At 41.3% G+C, this 18,079-nt stretch overlaps 1 protein-coding gene across 2 annotated transcripts in view; it reads right to left on the reverse strand.

The window, feature by feature from the left end:
- Positions 1-12,923, reverse strand: part of FBLN5 (fibulin 5) — a 45,703-nt gene extending 32,780 nt beyond the window's left edge. The window contains exons 1-5 of one of the 2 annotated variants that reach the window (XM_010190116.1): positions 12,841-12,919; positions 12,477-12,669; positions 10,298-10,352; positions 7,821-7,872; positions 6,397-6,639 (exon numbers count right to left, since the gene is read on the reverse strand). In XM_010190116.1, coding sequence (XP_010188418.1) covers positions 6,397-6,639; positions 7,821-7,872; positions 10,298-10,352; positions 12,477-12,493 — 367 coding nt within the window. In that variant the 5' untranslated portion in view covers positions 12,494-12,669; positions 12,841-12,919. Of the gene's footprint in view, positions 1-6,396; positions 6,640-7,820; positions 7,873-10,297; positions 10,353-12,476 lie in introns of both variants that reach the window. The other variant, XM_010190115.1, reaches the window with a different exon arrangement.
- Between the last annotated feature and the right edge of the window lie 5,156 nt (positions 12,924-18,079).

Raw genomic sequence — 18,079 nt, forward strand, 5'->3', positions numbered from 1 at the left:
CCATTCCTTAGCTCCGACCCATCCACTGTGCTGGTGCAATGGTTTCCGGAGGGAGGAAGGAGCTCTGAGTGTTTTCAGATGTACATTTTCACCCATGAATACTTTATGGTCAATTCATTATTACCTTTATGAAGATTGTTGGGGTTGTGAATAGATCAGGCCATCAGATCAGAAACACTGAGTCAGCACCCAGAATAATTACAGTTATATTTGTTTGGAGCTGTACAATGTGGATGTAATCAATGGGACAGGGCTAAGTTAAGTATGTCTGTACTGTGTGATGTTAATGGTCCTTCTTCCATTAGTCCCTGGCATATGGTCTTCTATCTTAACAGATGTGGTCCATATTTTCGACATCTTTATTTTACCTAGTCTCATTACATTCAATCATCAAGGGTCAACCGTCTTGAATTGTGCTAAAACATGAAATGAACACAGCATAAGTAGATGGTGACTGAAAAACTCCAGGATCAAATAACCACTAGCACAGGTATTCCTGAAGTAAATGGGAGATGCTGATAAAGCTCCGGGACTTCCCCTCTCCTCTGATCTAGCCAGAAACATAATCAAAAGTTCCCAGTGATTTCCAACTAGTTTAATGCACTGGGGAAGTAAATAAGTTCCACATGTCTCACTTTGAGCTTCACTGTTGTAGGCTTATTAAACTCAGACTTTTTTCTCCTGTTTACATATTTTTCATGATACTTGCCAGGGAGATACCTCAGCACCTATCATCTACTTGTGAAATTATCCTTGAATTATCCTGAAAATGAGTTATTATTTCAGTTTACACAGAATGACCTGAAGCCTCAAAATACCTAGCACATTTGTCTATGGCAAAGTTAGGAACTGAACGCAAAATCCTCCAACCCAAGCCTTAGTCATCAACTATAGCTTCTTCTTGAGATGCTTCAGAGGCAACATTTCTGTTGCTACAGCAGCATGAGAATCTGTACAAATTTATATTTCCCCATACAAAACCCAGCAGGAAAACTGTCTTATGGATAAAGGCTACACACCATGACCCTTAATTTAATCAGGAGTTGTCATCAATTACATATTGATGAGACTAAGAGGCTGCCCTCAATATCTTGCAGAACTTAAACAATCTTTCTCTTTTGTTCTAGTTGATTTGGACATGATGGCAGTGCTGCCCTAACAGGGACCATGTATAACCTTCAGGAACTGGCCCTCCAGAATAGCAAAAGGGATTGTCTCCCAGACCAAGAGGAAAAGGGAAAGGCACAGAGCTGAACCAAATAGGGTTAAAAACGGCAACATCAGGAGTGGATCCTATGTGGTTTTCCGTTACACAGCCCCTTCCAGGGCATAATCACCTTGCTACATTTCCCTCCGTTTCTTCCTCTTGTTTCTATATGCCCAGAGAGGTCACTAGAAAAGTCCCTATCAGGAGGCAGCCTGGTTTAGTGGCTAAGCCACTGGATAAGGAAATCTGGGCTTTAACTGGGCTTTATCTGGGCCTGCCGCAAGACCTGGGCACCTCCTTTCAGTTCTCTGTATCTTTATTTCATAGAATCATTAAGGTTAGAAATGACCCCCAAGATCATCAAGTCCAACCGTCAACCCAATACCACTATGCCCACTAAATCATGTCCTGAAGTGTCACATCCACACATTTTCCAAACACCTCCAGGGATGGTGACTCCACCACTTTCCTGGGCAGCCTGTTCTTTCCCTCCCTTCTCCCCAGACACGCACATCTGGTTCCTCTATTTTGCTTCAAAACTCCTTTGGGCATAGGCCATTCTTAATGAGGTTGTACACAGGGCAGGACAGTACATTTGCGGGCTTGGATGTGGGCTTTAGGTATGCTTGTAATATAAATGATAATGATCTAAAACCCATCTGTGCAAATGCAATGTTTTGAAGGAAGGAGTTTCACTCCGCAAGTGTAGGACTGGGGACCTGTAGGTGAGAAATTCAGGAGGATCCTGGCATTTCCTCGGAAATGAGGAAAGCTGAAGCTATGACTGCTTCATAGATGAGGCCTTGAAGAACAATTTTCTCTCTGCTTGGAAAGAGCTTCTTTCCATCTCCCTCTGTCTTCATGCTTCTTCCCTTTAACTTTTGCTTTAAAAATAAAGATAATGCTTCTTTTTTTTTTTTATTAACTCCTCTCTTCTTTCTGTCTCTAGGTCACACTCATCTCACCTTAAGCTTATATCTTTCCTAACATCTGTTTCTCTGTCTTTGCAGTCTGCTTTCTCCTATCCCTTCATTGAACCCTCTTTGATGTCTTCCCACCCCCATCGTCTCCTCACATTGTGCGTGTGCAATAATGAGAGAGAAAGCACAAATAAGAGCCCACCCATTTCAGTTCTTTCCACAATGCCCAGAAGGAGCTGTGTTTGAGGCATGTTTTAAAGATTATTGTAAATCAGGAAACAGCAAGGTGGAGTGAAGGGAAATTGGAAAGAGCTCTCAGCTTACGAATGTATAATGCAAGAACATGGGCCCTCACTCCAGTTTAATCTTGCCAACAGTTACTAGACCAAGTTCCTTGAACAAAAAGTCATTATTATGACTAACCATTCTGTATTTATAGAGAAGCAGTGTTAGAAGACAAACAGTTCAAGCAGCTAAATGTTCTTTGCTTTTTCCTGTATGTGGTCTTTTATTCCAGCATTAACTGTGGTTATAAATCAAGCCAAACATGCTTTGGAATGAGTTTACACAGACTTCGTGCTGTTGAAAATGCAGTACATTTATACATGCAAGATATAAAGCATTCAGCAACTCCAGGGGTAAAAATACCATGTATCAGGAATAAAACACACAGGAGATTTAAAACATAATTATCACTAAAGTATTTCTCTGCCTGCTGCCACAAATTACTACAGCTACTGCTGCACCACGCAGAGGACACTGGAGCAGGCAAAGTGGTCATGGACAGGTGTCTCTGAGAGACACTTGTGCCAGGAAAGGTTCCCTTTCCACAAAGGACGAGATCTGGAGATAAAAGAGCCTTGTTAAAACTGAGTGGTGGTGAACAGGATGGGAAAGGAACGTGGACACCTAACCATCCTATGTGGATGCCTATGACCATCCAGGCCAGAAAGGATGAGACCAAAAAAGCTTGAAAGGGAGAAGAATGGTTTATACTTCTTCTTTTTTCTTTTTTCCTTCTTTTTTTTTGTCTGTGTTGGAATATATCAGCCTCATGAGGGGGAATGTTATTTGAACCACGTGGGGTGCACATTCCTCTGAGAGCCAGAGAACGTGGGGCCTTGGCAGGCAGGCCAGATGCCAGGCCAGGACAGAGTGGCCCTCTCACAGCCTTCATACATTTCTGTCAGCTCTAGCAAAGGAGGGGAAAGATTAAAAAAAAAAAGAGCTTGTTAAATCTCATGCAGCTTTCAGATCAAATTTTTATCCTGTTTCACTTTGGAAGTTTCTTGAACAAGCTTAGCGCTTCAAAGCTGAGGCTGCAAATCTCCAAGGGAAGGTTCCTGTATTTAATAAGCTGTTTTGACTGGAATTCAAAGAGAAAGTAAAGATTTCTGTTGGCCTAGCAATAGAAAATGTGGCCCAGACCTGTAACCCCATATCTGATCAGACAAAAATGTGTACTCTCTTAAAAGCTGGAGTTTTCTCAGAAACATTGGCATTAGAACAGCTCTGGTTCCCCTGAAGTCAATAGCAAAAAGTCTCATCATCTCTAATGGAAATACCTGAGACTAATTTTATTTGGAAAGAAGGTGCAGGAAGGCGATGCCAGAACATCAACATAACAAACCTGTAAGTTATATAGTGGCTTAGCTACTGGGCAAAATAGCTTCCAGTTTACTCTTTTCAACAATCCCTCCATCAAAATTAACCCTTGAAGTGCTCCGTATCCTAAAAGCATGCTGAATGCTGACAAGCAGGGAAGCACAGAACAACTGAAATACCATTGACATGAGCGATGCTTATGATTAGCTTATAATAGGAAGGAGCTATTATTAATGTGATTCAGACATTCTTGAATGACCTGGGTAAAATTTTGGTTGCTCCTGAGGACTCTGTCAAGGTTCCCTGGTGTCTTGTCTGCATGACCTTCAAGCACAAAACTGCACATCACCCTACTAGCTGCACCAGAAGTACTGGAAACAGGGGTCAGGCTTTTCCACCACCACTGCCATGAGACATGTATTCGTACCACCTCCCTTGGTGTCCACACTTCCCATCCTAGGGCACACAAAAATAAATAGTGCATCAAGTCAGTGAATGTTTCCAGAGGATTTCACTACATGAAGAATGAAATCCAACCCCAGCAGAGACCCTTTCACTCCAACAGGTCTTGTTTTCTTTAATTTTTGTTTTTCTTCCTTTAACACAAATATGATCCATCATCTGCCCAAATTCAAACCTGATGTAGACTTTCAAAACCTGCTCCCAGCTAACTGTGGTACTCAAATGGCAATCTGTCCTTTCCCATCTATTCTTGCTAATGTCTCAATTTACCGAACTTTCCCTCACAATTACATTCCCGTATTTGACAGTTAAAGTTACAGAAGTGAACAGCCCTGACTGAAGAAAGCATTAGTCCTCACATTTCTGCCAGCATGGGTAGGAGCATATATGCCCTTTGCAGGCTGGAAGGTCCACTGTAAAAGTTTCCAAAATATATCTCTTTTGATTAGTATGGTTTGCATGGAGCAGGCCAGGCACAGTGAAATATAGGAGTTTAATTTCACCTTTGATTTCAGCACTTCTTTTCCACTAACTTCCCCATTTCCTGATTCATCTACATCAAAGTCAGCAAAATGAAAACACTCCTGGAAATCTACAATTCAGCAGATAAAATAACTGAGGTTGATCTGTTTGCTAAGATAAGAAGAACTAGACAAATTTTTCAAAGGACTGGATAGCATACATGCTTTTTTTTCACAGCAAGCTCATCAGTTATCCCAGGATTTCAAAACTCCTCATTAAAAATAAAAAGTTTTTTTACATTTTCCAGTAGGTGTTACTACTAGAGTTGGCTAGAAAATACTATTTTCCCACCTTGGAACATAATGACGGCAATGATTCAAATACAGAAAAATGTGCCCTGAAACCAAGTCCTGCCAGAAATTTCAGACAATAGCCCAGAATCAGCCCAAAAGACAAGTCAGTTTTAGTTCTTGTGTTGTTCTGCAGTAACATTCAATAAAGAAATGCAATTCCTTAGTCTAAAGACAGGCAAAATTCTCTATTGAAAGCTCATCCCTTCTGTATTTTGGGCCATTTTCTTGTCAAAGACCAATGCAATTTCAAAAAATATTTAGATAAAAACCTTCAGACAATTAGCTACATGTAATAGAAGATAAAAAACTCACTTTATCATTAGGAGAACTGTGGCACAGGGATAAGTAGTGTTTCTAGATTAACTTTGTGGTAGACCTGTGGGGTACATCTCCAGCATTTACCTTGAGCAGCCACAAGTAACCTTGATCTCTTGATTCCATGTTTGGCATCAAAATAAATATTTTGGCCAATCGAATTTACTTCTGTTTAGCTCAGAAATTTCCTCTCCATTCCTTCATAACATATGATCAAAAGGAAGCAAACCAAAAGGATATAATCTAAATCTCCCTTACATCTGAGTAACATGGGAACAGCTTATATCTAAGTTAAACACAGTATAAAATGAAGTAAATGAAATCAGAATCTAGCAAAAGAAGCAAAAGTAGAAAAAACTACCAACACAATATTTTTTTCATAGGGTTTTTTTTTTTTATTGGAAATACCAAGTTGCTAAGACAACATCAGCGTTTGGCTGGGGCAGTGATTCCTTGCCTCTGTGCTTGCACAAGGGAGTTCCAGTTTATATTTGAAGTCTGTAGTCATTAAAGCATTGGCAGTGCTAACAGTTGTGTACCACCCTCTACATAAAAAAGATATGTGCTCCTATGGGCTTCATAAGTGAGGAACACAAAGCATGGGAGGAAACAACTCGTGTTAATACCCTTTACAGGAGGAAAACTGAGGTCCAGAGATCTGAACAAGGTCAAATATGGCAAAGAACTGAATCAATGTTTCTGCTGTCCCCATCTAACACTTCAAATGGAGGGCCATCTTCTAGCTCAAGGACAGAATCATAAAAGGCATGCCTTGGATGCACTGACAAATCACCTGCCATCAGATGGTTGTTTATCTCATTAAAACATTTCTTCTCTCATAAAAGTGGGTTTCCTGATTAAATAATAGGACTAAATCTTATCTTAGCTTGCACTGAATAACGGCTATATGAAATGCACAGCTCTCATCTTTTAAAAAAACTTAGCTGACCTTGAAAGTACTGGGCTTGAGTGATTCAATAACTAAAGGACAATTGCAGGACAATTGTTTCAGCAATTTCAGACAAACTTTAATATAAATAAAAAATATGGAATAAAGATTTCTACTACTTACCAGCACACTGATTGTTTTCATCCAACTGGTAACCAAATCGACAGATCAGAGGTCTTGTAACAGTGGGGTAATTAGGAACAGGGCCTGGTGCTGGGGGCGGTGGATAAATATTTGAATAAGGATTCAGATATGGTGATCGATACACTGGGTTTGTTCGGGGTACGCATAAATAGCCACCATTCTGGTTGACACACACCATATCTCCTCTGCAGGCCTCGGGAATAGTCCGACATTCATCAATATCTGCAAGGAAATTGCAAAATTTAAATGAGCGGTTGCTTCTTAATGGGCACTATCCAAAAAAGAGTTAACATGTTTTTCTCAAGACTTTGCTAAAAAAATTGATACTTTCTCTGAATGGAAAAGCTAATCCTTCCTTGTGGAGGCTCACTTTGAAGTTAGATCATACTAAACCAGGAAACATCCCATATATTCCACATATCCTGTCTTCTACTTGTTTTACTGCACTATTACAGGGTGGAGGGAGAGGGGAAAGCCTGCTTTGTTATTCCATAAGTATTCGGTTTAAACACTGATTTACACATGGCTACAGCTTGCTACTGCCTGTTCCTGCTGGAGGGGTTGTCCAAACCACAACACGCAGATCAGGATTTCAAACTCTGGTGGTTTGGTTTGCCCAGCTGTGAAAATTGGATCCCAATTTGGAACTCCCAAGCTCCCTCCCTCCTACAGAAAATGTCAGGGATGCTCAGATCTGGGGATGCGGTTCAGACCTCTCTCTTGCTCTGATTGTGATTGTTGCTGAATTAAATTTAGAAATATACAAATAGTTTAGCCAAACTGAGCATTTGCCTGGTTCTCAGGGCACGAACGCAGTAGGTGGCTATGTTAGGGCAAACAAACTGTTGCTGGTTTTTTCCTGTTTGAGTTGCTTTAATGCAGGCAGAACACACTGCCCTGGGGACTGAATGCTATTGATAAGAAGATGCTATAGGGCAAAGTGCATGTTTCGCTATACTGTCCTAACAATTTACTTGGAGTTTCAATGCTGAGCAAATTTTATCTGAGTCTCCAGGTGGAAGCTGCCAACAAATGTAGTTAATAGTCTGGAGGATAAATAGGAGGGGAAACAACTCTTATCATTTGGCAACTAGACTGAACTCCCAAACTCATCTTAATGCATCACAGCTATCTGAGAAGCACTGAGAGCCAATTAGTATATCAACAATGTCAAAGATCAGTATATACTTGTGCTATGTGAATATACACACATTTATATACATATATACACACATATTTTTGTATATACATACACACAAACACATGCATTCAGCACACAACAAGAAACTTCCAACTAAAACATACTAACAGCAGCAATAACTCATTAAAGTTAGGATGTTAACTCTATAAAGTCATGATTTCTGAACTCCCATTTAAATTTATTCATTTAATGAAAGTCCTACCTAAGCATTGCCCAGAGGCACGGTCCAAGTCAAATCCATTAGTGCATTGTTGCTAAAATGAGAAAACAAAGTACACTCAGTGACTGTGAAATGAGAGGGTTACAGGGTCAAATGCTCATCTGGATTATTATGCTGAGCAGAACTGTTCAGCACTGTACAGTATACCAAAATAAGGTCCTTTCCCCAAAGAAGTGTCAGCAAGGCATGAACCTGAGGCCTCATCACACACAGTAGCCCCTTAACTCAGAAGGTGGTTCCTGCAGGTGGTGACAAAGTCAAGCTGTTCATCTCCCTGGGGGTAACCAATACATCGTGTGTGATGGGGTCCATACCAGTTGTTAACACAGAAGTAATGTTCTTCTATTTTGGGATCTTGCTTTTGGCAGAAGTGGGGGATTCAGTTAAAAGGTGCCAGCTAACTTCTCTAACCAGGGTGGTTTAAAACCACCCTGTATAGACCATTCAGGACACACATCTCATCATGTTAGCCAACTGACTGACCTAAAGCCACAGTTAAAACACAACAAGCTCAATAAAAGTAAGGCTTTTTATTTACACCAAACATTTTGATTTTTAGAGGATAAATCTTCACATGACACATGTTCTAGGTGTGCAAGGTTACTGGACACCTTGCTCCTTCCTATCCTGTAGTGATGGTCTTTATCAGAGCTGCAACCTTGAGTCTTCAGCATCTCACCAGTGAACTTCAGCATTTCTAAACCTGTGAGAGTCCTGGTGGTGACTGTGTCAAAGCCCATTGAAACAATTCCCCACTCTCCTCAGTTTTTGGCTAGGCCTCTGGCTGTTTAGCAATGGGCCAAGCAGTTGACACCAGCTCAGGATCCTGCCAGTAAATAGGTTATACTAAGAAACGTGAGCAAGAGTTATCCAGAAGACAGGAACCACTGAAGTAACCAGAGGGCAGGGGGATGGAGTGTGTTCAAGAGTCTTCCTTTTTTTATTGTTGTTAAATGATAAAGACATTTATTTTTTTGATTCTGTGGAAGAGTTCATTGGAAGAGTAAAGTACTTCGTTCATGTTTGGAAAAATATTGAGGTGTAGATGGGAGGCAAGGGGTGAGATGGACAAGTCAGGAGGGGACATGAAGTGAAACACATGGCACTGTTTGGACTGCACCTGCCATTTGCACACATGAATACACAAAACCTCCACTAGAAGTGTCAAACAACTATGAAGGAATTCTGCCTTCATTTATTTTGGCATTCAAAGATGTTTTGGTATCATGTTGTGGAAAGCCAAAATACTCTGATGGGAGCATGTATAATCAGTCTCATGTTTTAAAGAATGTACGTGCTCTGCTTTAGGTCTCTTTTCTGTGCTGTGGTGAATATACTACACAAGTTAGCAGGAAAAGTTAAGAAAGTTTTTAACAAAATTATTTTCTTTTGGGCAGTAAATGATGATTCAGAAGCACTGAAACTACTGTAGAACTGGTTCCAACAACTTTCTAGAACTTTATTCTAGAGAAGATTCCAATATCGTTGAAATTACCAATTACAACATCTTCAGAGAGAATTTGTTGCTATCATCTTGGTTTCAAGCTGCTTTTTGCTTAGACTTCAAAATCAATTTATGGTACAAGGTGTTTTAATAAAAACAGCAATGGAAACAATACTTTTTAAATTATAAAAATAAACCCTTAAAGACATCTCAAAAATTCTTCAGGAGCATGAAAAGCATTTCCCATACAGATCCAATGTGCACAAAAAATATCAGTAAGCATGCCATGAGCAGGAAATTATCAATGTAATAGGAAAAAACAACTACATTTCAGAGCCTTTTGGCAAAGGTCTTCAGAAATACAGCTCTGGACACTGAGTATATTTGGGTTATCAACTAAGAATCCAAACTTAACATGCCTTTGGGAACTGATTTTCTTAATTTAAAGTCCACTTGGAGCCCAAGAACACAAAGAACTAATGCTTCTGCTATTTCAAGAACTGGACTGCTCTACCGCCATCCACCCTCAAAAGCCCTGCCTCTTGTACAAAAATGGTTTTGGGCATAAATTAAAATGAAAACTGGGATGCAGTCATTCAGGATCACAGTCCAAAATTAAACAGTGTCAAGACAGGATCCTGCTATACACAGAAAATACCTACTTATATGAATAAGTCTTCCACACGTGGATGTTCCCCACCACAGAACTGAGCTGTCCTTGTTCCCATGCGATGGCTTTTCTTATTTCTTTTTTCCAGAAGTGTTCGGTTCAGAGGTTTCTACAGGGATGTTTTGCTGGGCTGGCAGGGATGAGTCAATAAGCTCAGCCCATGCTCAACTCCAGGATCCCGCTGGCTCCAAGTTCTCCTCTCTAAACCGTTAGACCACACAGCTTCCTTTTCATGTAAACCCCAGACCACAGAGCTTCCTAGTCACCTGTGAGCCAGTTCAGTCTCACATGCCATAGAGCGCTTCAGTACAAAACAGTACAGAGATCTCTGTGTGCACTTCTCACCTGTGCTTTTCCAGGGCTTGAAAGGCAGACGGCCAGTGTGAAAGCAGTCAGTATCCTGTAATGTGCACAGAAAATAGGCTGAAAACCTTCTGATATCCAGGCTCATTATATAGAATTAAAGACACACGAACAAGTTAATTTCTAGTGACACTTCAGTGTATTCCACAGAGTTTTGCTAACATGAACATGGTCTCTGGAGTAGGAGTAATACCATTGTGGGCCAGATTCAGATCTCAGAGTCTCTAATTTAATTTTACTATGGGTTTACGCAACTGGGTCAGAATCAGACTGTCTATTAACTTATCTATATTTTAATGACAACCCATGCAGCAGCTGTTTAATGAACAAGCATGCTATATTCACTAAAGCATTTTTGCCCCTCTCCAACACCTTTCTTTTGTGAATATAAAAGCTTTTCTTGTGCATTACGCACATTTTACAGATGGGTAAACCAGAGCGCACAGTGCAATGCACTGGCAGGGCTGCAGACATGTCATGCAGGAGGTCCTGAATCCAAGCCAGTTGCTCTAACCGCTTAACCGCATTTCATCCCCAGGAGACTCTATTTGAGATTAATCCATTTTCTTAGGGCCAGATTCTGTCCCTTCACTCAATCTTGAGTAATAGGTTGCTCTGCAAGTAGACACACTGTGCCAGGTCATCAGCTATTAGAAGCTGCTGTCTCCAGTGGAGCCTTCCCCAGTTGTATCATCCTCGCATCCACTGGGCCCTACTGGGCCTCTTCACTGCAACTGGAAGAAGAGGATCACTCACTGACAGATCCATATGGCTGCATTTGGGACTCCTTACCTTAAGCATAAAAATTCTGGTCTGGTCAACTAAGCTCCCACTCCCAAGTATTTACTAACGGGCAGAAAACCAGGAAAGGACAGTAAGAAGTCTTTTTTTTTTTCCTATGTACTGTGGATTTCAGTGCTTTGCCGCTGCCTAATATGAAATTTCTTCTCAATACAATTAGACCCACACCTTGCTTATCTTGGCTCCTAGTTCTGAGTGGCAACTGTATACAATATGTTCCCACAAAAGCAGTACAGGAAGCAAGGGATATTTTGAGTAGCCTTATTTCTGCTACCCATGCGAGCTGCCAACTTTCTCTCTTGGAGTTGTCTCTGATTTCCAGTGCAAACTGAGCTGCTGAACAAGCCCTACAAATGCATCAGACAGAACCACACACAAACAGTGACCCATATGTTTGAACAAATTTCTTTTAAATGAGGAGACAGGCACAAGCTCTGAAAAGTGAACATTAACCACAAAATGGTTGTTTGTAGTGCTGTGGAGACAAATCGTGCTTGTTGGCAGCTTTCAAGTCACAAGGAAAGGCAAATCCTGCACAGACTTTTCCTTAGAGTCTGGTGCGAAGCATTCAAAGTCCAACGTTATCTGTTTAGGCTTGCACTTCATTTATTGATTCCTCAAATCTTTTAAAGCATGCAGTGGTATAAAGACTGCATCCTCACTTTGCATATAGCAAGAGCAGCACTAGAAGAAAATACAGCAGGTTCTAGCTGAACGTTATCACACCTATCAACTGGGCTACACTCTACCTTAGTGCAGAGCAGTGCATGCTAACAAAATCCCCTATAAAACTGGTCAGACAAAACTCAGACGTTTCTAGACAGCCTTTAGTTTCTGCTGTTACGAGATGATATATTCTTTCCTCTTGGTGGGGGGGTGACCTTAGTGCCTCAGCCGTGCTCTGCCTGCAACCACCATCGCAATTTGCTTGTTACTTTCGATCTTAAATCCCCTCAAGAATCATTAACAGACAAGCAGCACAACCCAGCAGCACGATATTCAGCTGGTCACAGTAGCTTGCCCAGCAGGCAAAATATTTTAAAGTCGTAATTAACTTCTGTGATAGTAGCTAATTATCTTCAGATCAATCACTGCAGCCTGTGGGACCATTTGCTGTCACCATTCAGCACCCCTGCGGATGCTGGGACTCCTAAAGCACAGAGCAGAAGCAGGGCTCAAGCAGGAACCCATCAGAGACAACACAGCTTTAATTACAGCCAAATTGCCTTTCTCCTCCTCTGACCACTGCGACCCCGTCTCTCTGCAAGAGGCTTTAGCAAGTGGATTGGCATACCAAATCCCAGTTTCCACGAGTAGGTTTCCCTTCAGTAAGTAAAGAAGTTTCATGAGTACCACTTACCTTTTTAATCCTTGCATGTCCAAAACCGCTGGGGAAAGGTGGAAAAAAAACAGAGTCTGTGCTGATGAATAACTAAAAAGTTTTTCCAAACATTACCCTCCGCTAGCACTTCAGTTCCTCAGTCATTTATAGTCCAAAGAATGAAATAGCAAGTAATGGAGAAGACTGGGAGCCGTCTGTACCTCCTCAGACACTGGAGAGAATACAGAGAAAGCACCTGGTTTTGCTTAGTTCTCTTCTGTAATTCAGCATTAAACCAATTGGAGGAGGAATGTTAAAAATGAACACTTCATTTTCTAAGTATGTTAAACAATGCAAATGGGGGCCTCAGCCTGGGACAGCTGGTTTAGATTACAAAGCTCACCAACTGGCTAGACTCCTCACAACAACCTCGAGCAGCCTGCCAGGACAAAACACGAACAGCTTGAAGGAAAGCCTCTCCCGCTGCAAACTTCACAGTTAAATGTGCCTCAGCGCAGAGAGCACCGTTATTGGACAGAAACCCTTATCGAGGGACTGGGGAAGGGAAGGAATTGTTTTCCTTGCTCTGAGAACAAAAAAAACCGAGTCAGGCTTTTTTTGGAGGCCCTCTAGCCGGTGTCTCGGACAATGAATATACAACACTCGCTGCTGCGTGCCAATGGCAGACTGATGAAAGGTCTGACCCTCTGGGAGGTGAATAACTTGAATTCATGATGATTGCAGCTACAGGAACTATATTGCTTGGGGATTATTTGAAAACAGGAATAAACAGATTAAATGTTCAAAGGAAAACAAATGGCTTGTCTGCAAACACTGGCCCTTTTCAAACTGACCTCAGGCTTCAGGGAGCCGTTTGGGAAACGAAATATTTCTCAGGAAAGATGTATCTTGCAGATCTCCAGTTATGACTGAAAAGGAAGGAAATAAAGTACTTTTTCAGGTGTTTCACTACTTTGCCGCAGGCAGAGCTTTAGTGGGTCGAGCAGAACATTTATGAGACGTGAGAGGTAAGCAATCAGATGCTGCAAAGATGATGCTAAATCCAAAGAGGAACACTGAAATGAAATACAGACATAAAATTGAATTTCTATGGAGTCTTCCATCTGAGGAATCCCTTTATTCCTAAGAAATGTGAAATGTCCAACAAGATAAAATCTATCATACATTTCTTTGTAACAGCTTGAGAAACAGAGTTGTTTCATAAAATATTTCAAATATTCATAAAACTGGCCTCTAAGCATGGATATACAGCTTGAGATACAAAGATTGAGCTGTTTTTAGGGTTGCTGAGCACCCACAAGTCATACTGGTGCCAATGGGCAGTGCAATAGCTCCGTAACTCGCGAACGAGCTGTAATTGTCCAAATTACTTTTCAAAATGACAGCACTGGATGCTCAGTGCCATTTCTGACAGTTTGTCTCTCAGTGACTTGCTTGTATCACTTGCATTGCATGGAAAGTTAAACACATTATTCCAATAGTGTCAATACATTTGCAGATAAACAAGAACCCAGGCTGCCAGTGAGTATTCCCATTACTCCATAGCTCCAGTGTTTCTCAGTACACTCAATGATCTGGAGAGCTAACAAGTCTAAAAGTAGCAGTGCTGATGGTGTGTCAGGTGTGTGAAGATCTACTGAAACCGTGAGGAACAGCTCTATAGCAAAGCAGACGCTCTGAGCATCCATTTGAGTGGATGAGGAGCTTGCTTCATATACTTGTTGATATTTTACTTGCTGATCCACTACATTTTTCTCACCACCACATGGCAAAACCATTGTACATGTGCCAAAATCACCGTATGGGTGCAGCACCCAAAGAATTGCCTCAGATTACAGACCTTTGATTCACAACCATCTGGCAGAGGTGCTCCAGCACTGGACACGGGAGGTGGATCCAGACCCAACCACCTCAGGGTTACGGTACAAATGTTTTGATTTTTCCTGTCTCCATCTGACAGCTGGAGTGGATAAAAACTGGAGTGTAAAAAGTGTACCAAACCACAGCTTGGGCTAGTTTACAGTGTGGTGACTTCTCTTTTCCTAAATAAAAGGATTTGATGTTATGGCTAAGCAGAAATTCTGCTGCACCTTTCTGTAACTACCATCAGCCACAAAATAATGAGCCACAGCCACCCCTTCCTCACAACTCCCTTTGCTATGATGAGTTGCATAAAGGATGATGTTTGTGGTAGACAAAACCTCTTTTGTTCACCCTATAAAAACTTGGACAATTCAACATATCTTTCAAAAACCATCTGCCAACACCATCACCATTTACGCTTAACTTCAGGTCTAGCTGCACTCTCAATTCAGTGGTGTCAACTATCTCTCCACGCTATAAAATCCACTATTTTACTTAGATCACCTTGACATATTTCTTTGTCTTCATGAGGAGGTAGTCACCAGTATAAAATTGGGCTCTGTTAAGTAACTGAGTATTTTCTTAAAAGATTGCTTTGTGCATGGCTGGGGTTGAAACTGCAGATCTTGGATAATAAATAATCATAAGGGGTACATAAACTATATCGTGTAACTTTAACTCTACCCTTCTTGGATGAGACAATGAATTGTATTAATTACGCCATGTTCTGCTGATAACGCACAGCACTGGGTTAACAGGGACTCTCATCACTCGAGAACACAATGCGATGGCTTCTGAATGCTAAGGCAAAAGCTGTGGTTAGGTCAAGGAAATCAACAAGAGTTAACTACATTCAACGCTCCTGAACAAAAAATCTGCTGCACTAAAACAGGTCTTCATCTCCTAACTTTCACAACGCTTCATCTCCTTTTTAAATTGTGATATTACCCTTAGACTTCTGCAGAACTGTATCTGTCACAGACCTTTCTTAGATGCTCTTGCCATTTTTCAAAGTTCACCGTCTCTGAACATTCTCAAGGGCACCGTCAAACTGTGGGAGCAGAGCCAAATCACACAGATCTGCACGGTGATGGCTGTATGATCCCAAAGCCATTGGAAGTGACGAATCTTGGACATCTTTTACACAGCTCTGCAAACCTGAATTCACTAAAGGACTTTGCTGATAACTGACACTTCAAGGGCCTGTGTCTGAGATTTAGATGCTTAAAACTTCCATTTTGCTCCAACAAAACCTTCTGGAACCAAATTTTCTACCAGCAAAAGTGGTAAAACACTTAGGGCACAACTGCTGGGCATTCGCAGAAACAGTTGTGTTTTGGTAGCATCTAGACTCCATGAGATTCCCAGGTTGGGCTTTCTCCTGACTGTGGAGATAGATCTAAATGTTTTTGGAGATAACTCAATAAGCAAGCTTTTGATATTGTCACACGTTGAGATAACACATGACAGGCAGCAATTTGAACTGCACACATCTCATTCACCCTACATGAACAGCACTAAGCACAGGGGAAACTTGGTCTCAAACCCTAATTCTGCCTGAAAAAGAGCAATGTTTGTTTCTTCTACCTGCCAGGACAGCATCCCGATTGCAAACACTTGGTGTCTGGGGAGGGTTCCCTCTCCTTTCTCAAAGATGGACACCCTTATGCTATCAGCTGAGGTCTCCTTCATGCAGTGTCTGGGTTGTAGTTACCACCTCGTAACACGAACGACACAGTAACCTGTTCCAGATGGTCCGGCCAGAAGCTCAAAGCACAGTCCCACACATATTTTCCTTTCCTAGCCAAACATAACACAAGCTAGAATTAACAGTGAAAATTAACATAATCTGTCGTTTAAATAACATCACTAGTGCTAACTAAAATATACTGTAAACTGATGCAGGTTTCTAATAGCTCATTTTCTTGTAGGAAAAAAAAGTAATCAGTGGGTCCAGGCACCACTGGATCCATTCTGAAATATAAAAACACTAAACATGAACTGGTATCTGACTCCACTTTATTGCTTTGAAAACATATTACTCATCCCATTAAATGAGGAATAGTAGGATCCAGCAGGTACCTGCTGAAACCCAAACAGCTTGAGCCCAGTGAACTGCACCTGCTTTAAGGCAGAGCTGCTCCAGGCATGGTTCTTTCACTGAGATCAGGTTTGATGTTCATGGTCACCTGTTTAGCTGTAGTGTTTTCTAGGAAGGTCTAGGAAGGCCGCCTGAGGCAAAAAAACGAGTAATATTCTTTGAAGAATGCTTTAGTATTATTCATGGGTGTCCCCCTCCCCCCCCCTCCCCCGGTGAAAGTAGGGTAGGCAAGCAAACTGAAAGATTTTATCATTTTCCCAGGAAATATACAGAATCTTTCACAGCATTTTTCGTGCACGTGACAACTCTGAGCAGGTCTCTTCATATTCCTGTTAATTTGCAATGGTATATAACATTCTGCTTGATTTTTCAAATCCTTAAATGAGCTGCATTTATGCTTTTAAAAGTATTTTCCTTTAAAAAGTGTATAGAATGTCATCCTCTACCTAAAGACAAAAGACCTGGAGAACTCACACCTCTCTCGAGCTGTTGTGAGTATCCGAGAATATGATGCCCCAGCCACTGTTAATACCTTCTACTTTTATTGCTGTTGAATCCCGTCCTTGAGCACAGCTCTGGGAACTGCAATTCATAATTTGCCTGAAAGTAGACATATTTTAGTTTGGTTTTGTTTATTTTGTAAGATTGACTTGTACATAAGCTGGGCTGTGGCCTTTTCTCCTCTGCAGTTTTGTCAAATGGTCTAGACAGCGCAGTTGAAAACAACGCTCTTCAATCTGGTGACAAGATGATTACCAGCCCCCTTTAGTAACGAGCATAAATCCTTTATGGCCAATTTCAGCTAAGAATGACCTTCTATAAATAAAGACCTAAAACTTCTAGTACTTCTGGACGAAGACTAAAGCCTGTTTCACTCTTTGAGCAAGCCAACATTCAGTCTTTGCAAGATATGTAAACCATTGGTCTTCAATTATGACCAGACAGCTAAGAGATATGTACAAAGACCTCCCTTAGAAATATTTAGGACCGATTTATGCTTAAATGCCTCGAGACTGCAGTGTCTTTTGTGGTTTCTCAAGTCCTTCACTAACTTGTGCTCCTCACCGCATACGCGGGGCACATCTGGCATCGCAGCAGCTGACCCCAGTCAGCAGCTCCCCCTTCCAAATTAAGCTGTCTGCTGGTGGGGCATGTGTGCCAGGAGAGCATCAGCTTCACCTGTGCTCTGTCCTCTCCCAGGTACATCATTTCCATCACATGGAATTTACATTTTGGGTAGGTTTGGTGGAGGTCTTTTTTGTTTGGTTGTTTGGTTGTAGTTTGGTTTTATTTGTTTGAGGCTTTTTTCAGATTTAGTTGAGCATCCTTTCTCCATTTTTAAAAAATATATTACTTTTAGTCTGCTCAGGCAACTCACTCTGCTTTTATCCAGAGCAGAAGATTGCCCTTTGTAGCATCGAGAATATTCTGCATTTTCCGTCAAAACACTTCAGGTTCTGAGCAAACCCAAACAAGTCTGTGGAAATGCCATCCCTCAACGGGGATGTTTGAACGCTTGCAAGTATGTGCACTATTTTTGTAAGGGCACCTGCCAGAACCCTGCTGATGAATCCAGAGTAGAAAAATATTTGACATCAGCCCTCTCTTCCAGAGCTTCTCTCTTGCCAAGTAGTGGAAAACATTCCCTTTTTAAACA

This window comes from Mesitornis unicolor, unplaced genomic scaffold (assembly GCF_000695765.1).
Source record: "Mesitornis unicolor isolate BGI_N332 unplaced genomic scaffold, ASM69576v1 scaffold22128, whole genome shotgun sequence".
NCBI lineage: Eukaryota > Metazoa > Chordata > Aves > Mesitornithiformes > Mesitornithidae > Mesitornis > Mesitornis unicolor.